This window comes from Epinephelus moara, chromosome 23, assembly GCF_006386435.1.
Source record: "Epinephelus moara isolate mb chromosome 23, YSFRI_EMoa_1.0, whole genome shotgun sequence".
NCBI lineage: Eukaryota > Metazoa > Chordata > Actinopteri > Perciformes > Serranidae > Epinephelus > Epinephelus moara.
In genome coordinates this window covers 33996655-34001137 of record NC_065528.1, presented here as the reverse complement: position 1 = coordinate 34001137, position 4483 = coordinate 33996655, and the positions used below count along the sequence as shown (strand labels likewise).

General features: G+C 46.0%; 1 protein-coding gene across 1 annotated transcript in view; it reads right to left on the bottom strand.

Moving 5' to 3' along the window:
- si:dkeyp-27e10.3 (UPF0606 protein KIAA1549) overlaps positions 1–668 on the bottom strand; it is a 23051-nt gene extending 22383 nt beyond the window's left edge. The window contains exon 1 of the mRNA XM_050036883.1: positions 539–668. Within this exon, the coding sequence (XP_049892840.1) occupies positions 539–668 (130 nt within the window). The remainder of the gene's footprint in view (positions 1–538) is intronic.
- Between the last annotated feature and the right edge of the window lie 3815 nt (positions 669–4483).

The following is a 4483-nucleotide window of genomic DNA, read 5'->3' as shown; positions in this document are numbered from 1 at the left end:
ATATATATCTATATATATAGATACATATAGATATAGATAGATATATAGCCTACATACGGCATAACTTTGACAAATTGAGATGATGATTATGTTTTATAGATCAAACAGTAAACAAATAATCTCTAAAATGATCTGATTGATGAAAATAATTAATAAAATTAATAATAAATGAGCTGCAGTCTGGTCTGACTGAAGTATTAATACTGACTGCAGAAACTTTCACTGCATCATCATCATCATCACTTTTCATTTAGAACAACCCCCCCCCCCAAACACACACACACACACACACACACACTGAGCGGGGCCCTGTTCAGCTGTGTTCCGGCCCTGCTGCTCTGCCTCACCGTGTCCAGGCCGCTCACACCTCCGCCGGCCCTGCACGGCTCGGCTCGGCTCGGCTCTATTCAGCTCGGCTCACACTGACCCCATTACCGGACAGGCAGCCTTCTAACACCTCCCGGCCTGTCTCTGGTCTGTCTCCGGTCTCTGCTCCGCGAACACACCGGACATAGCGGCTGCTCTCATCCTGCCCCACAGTCCTCGTCCCGGGGTACAGCTGCCCTAGTTACCGGCTCCGGTCCGGTCCGGTGCTGTTGACCGTGCTTATGCTGCTCAGCCCGGGAGCCGCCTCCTTCCTGTCTTTGAGCCGCAGCTGGAGCCTCCATGCTGCTTCACACCGACACAGAGCACCGGCGCTGCGGACCAGATCCGCAGCCGCCCCCCTCATCCTCCTCCACACCGTTAACACACACGCTTCATACTGACAGGGAGCCGAGCCGAGCCGGACCGGGTCGGGCCGGACCGTCGGTACCGGTTCATTCATATCAGACCTACCTGCCATCCTGGAGATGCGGTTCGGGCGCGTCACGCCTCTGCCTCAGCCGCGCGGCGCGCTCCCTGCGCGGGGAAGGAGGAGGCGGAGAGTCCCTGCAGAATCACACCTTCCTCCTCCTCCTCCTCTCTGTGTCCGCAGTCTTCTTCACCTCCACATGCCTTCCTCTTCCTCACGGGAATCAAATACGGACTGAGCCGTCACACATCCACAGCACGGCCCGGTGTCGGTGTCGGTACCAGTCCAACCCGGCTCCGCCTCCCGCCGCCGCCGCTGCTGCTGAGCGTCAAATGATCCAAATCTACAATTCAAACGACATCTTGTTTTCTTCCTCCTCCTCCTCCTCCTCACACACAGACACAGAGCTGAACCAGGATCAGACCTGCAGGATCAGGACCGACAGGACCGGGACCATCAGAACCAGCAGTGCGTTTCTGACCTGCAGAGTGTGAAACACCGAACCAGCCAATCACCTGTGACCTGTGACATCATCAGTCATCAAAACAAAAATCTGTCACAGTTTGATCATCATCAACAATTATCATTAATATCATCAATAACTCCTCCTCTTCATCATCATCATCATCATCATCAATCTATGGTGTCCCAGAGGAGCCTCTTCCTCCAGCTGCAGTCTGTGACTCTGTAGCGCCCCCACAAGAGTAAAACTCACAACATCAGGTGGCTTCACTGGTAACAGGATTTATGCACCTGCTCGAATCGACGTCACACCTGAGATTCAGCTCGTTAAACGTTAAATACGAACAGCGTGTGTACTCTGCGTTTATGTCGTCTGTGTTTCTGAACGTTTACAGATGAAACAGAGCCGGAGATCGTGGAGGCGCTGAAGCTCAGGTAAAGCGAGAAACCGATCTGTAATAAAATATTAAATGTCTCCGTCCACATGTCGGCATGTGGTTAATGACCTCACCACTGTCTACAACACTGCCTCTTTTCAAAGGTCTAATATCATGACCTCCTCCTTCGTCACCTCGTTTGGTGGTGTCTTAAAATTCTGACTCTGCCCTGTGCTGCCATCTGTTGGCTGTATCTATGACATCATAAAGGACACGTGGACGTGTGAGGACAGTGAGGTTTAGGATGGGAGAATAACTGACGTCTCGTTTCCTCTCTGTGTCTGGTCTGTAGATCTGTAAAGAAACAGATGATGCCCCTAGTGTCCAAAACAAGGAAGTGCATGTCTTTACAGGTGGGTAGACACCTGACAGAAACACCTGTGGCTGTGGGGGAGGGGCTAATTTAGTCCGTGTTTCACCATCCTGTAGTGTGAAACATTACCAGGACAGAAACAGGACCAATACAACAGTGACGATCAACAGGAAGCTGAACTGAAGGAAACATCCTGTTAGCTAGTTAGCTTAGCTGTTAGCTTAGCTAGCACGCTGTCATATGGTGTCTCTGAAATCCTCCGCTAACGTTTGTTTTTTTGAGGTAAATTCTAGACAGAAATATTCCAGAGGAGGAGGAGGGGACGTCGACTCAACGCAGAGGTTTAAATCCTGCTGTAGCCTCTGTGTAGACACTCCCCCCATGCTATAGTCTGACATGCACCTCCCCAGAAATGTAACCACACGTCACGGCGAGGCAGACTTCCTGTTTTTTGTTTGTAAAGTGAAAACAAACTAAATTTTAAATCATTTCACAGAGAAGAGACAATTAAGATACTAAATCCTCCACACTGTAACATCCAAGTCCTGTGTGTGATTTATCCTGATTTCATATGAGTAGAGGAAAACTCTGCTAGCTGCTAGGCTAATTTATACAATGTCAAATGCCATAGGCTTGTGCTAATAACGTTAGCATGCTGTATTTGTGGGGGAAATGTGTCCAGATAAAGACAAGTGTTTGTCTGCGACAAAGTTCATTCAGCGATTCAGCGATTTCATGCACATGACACAAGTCAACACAAAATATTCTCATGTTCAAACTCGCACATGTAACGCAACATGAACATTTGCATCGCACACGACAGTTGTTTTGTCAGTGAACCTTGTGAGCTGTAATGGAGCCTAATTTTGTAACGTTATCTTTGTTATATGTTGCTGTTGTCCCTGATTTCATATGAGTAGAGAAAAACTGCGCTAGCTGCTAGGCTAATTTATACAATGTAAAATGCCATAGGCTTGTGCTAATAACGTTAGCATGTTGTATTTGTGGGGAAAATGTGTCCAGATAAAGACAAGTGTTTGTCTGTGAATGCTGCAAGTTATAATGAAGCTGATTTGTGTTTGAACTCCTCCCTCAGATGTGCAGCATGTTGTCAGAGATCTTTATCTATGTCACATTTAAGAGGACATTTTCATTATATTTAATTCATTATGTCTAATTATTCCTTTACTTCTTTTTTCTCTGCGCTGTTTTCTGTATTTCTTGGTTTTTATTGGATTATTTCTCACGGACTGCTCAGTCTGCTTCCTGTTGGACTTTATTTTCTCTATAAGTTTAGTTCGTTTATCTGTTTCTCCTCCAGTTAAGGTCCGTCTGTATTAGTCTGGTTGGTCTCCACCTCCCTGATTTTTCCTTTCTACTATTTGGATTTTTTACAGTTGTGTGTACAAATAATAAAATCATGTCTTTATTAAGTCATGTCTAGTGTTTGTGTTTTAAATCAGTCTAACTTTAAAAAACGTGTGTTGTTGGGACGCAGGTCAGACTGCTGAACAGCTAGAAACTCAGTCACAGTTTTGTAGGTGAATAAAAATGAAACACATCATGTTTCTGTCGTGTGGAGTTTATTTGAATGTATCTGTGGAGATGTTTAACGACCACGAGGAACATTTTAATTCTTAAGTCTGAAAATAACCGTAAAAATACACAGTAACAAAAATATTTCAGTTTTTATCAAAGGCAGAAGAAGAAACATGAAAAACTTTAACCCCTTAAAACACACCGATATACAGAGGATCAATAAAAACACAGGATCAATAAAAACACAGGATCAATAAATCTGACCCAGACGAGCAGAGCCTGCTGAATCGCCATCGGACTAATCAGATCAGTCTATCTGACAGAGGCGGGCTCTGGGCGGGCTTAACATGATGAAGACAGCGCTGCGCCGTAGGAGTCTAAAAGTAAACAGCAAACCAATGGGGCTTAGTGCAATGAATACGTCACCTTGTTATTTGCTCTGATTGGCCATCATGCTATCCAATTGTGTGCGGTGGCATTTAATATGCCTGAGTTAGTGAGGCCCCTTGGGTAGGAAGGGTGTATCGGTGAGGCCCAGACTCTAAATCTCTCCAGGCTATATCTGTTATTGATTCTAAAGTATTAAAAACAAAAGGAGGTGACTCGATGAGGTCACAGCGAGGCGCTGACTGATGACACATCAGACGGACGGCGTGCTGCCTTCAATGGTCGATCCGTCTGACGTTCACTCTGCAGCTCGTTAACGTCCATTAAAACACTTTGTCTCGTCTGTTTGCCTTTCTACAGTGAAGCCACACGTTTAACTGTTTCCCACAATCCTTCACTCCATCCTTCTCTCCTTCACTCATCACTCCATCCTTCTCTCCTTCACTCATCACTCCATCCTTCTCTCCTTCACTCATCACTCCATCCTTCTCTCCTTCACTCATCACTCCATCCTTCTCTCCTTCACTCATCACTCCATCCTTCTCTCCTTCA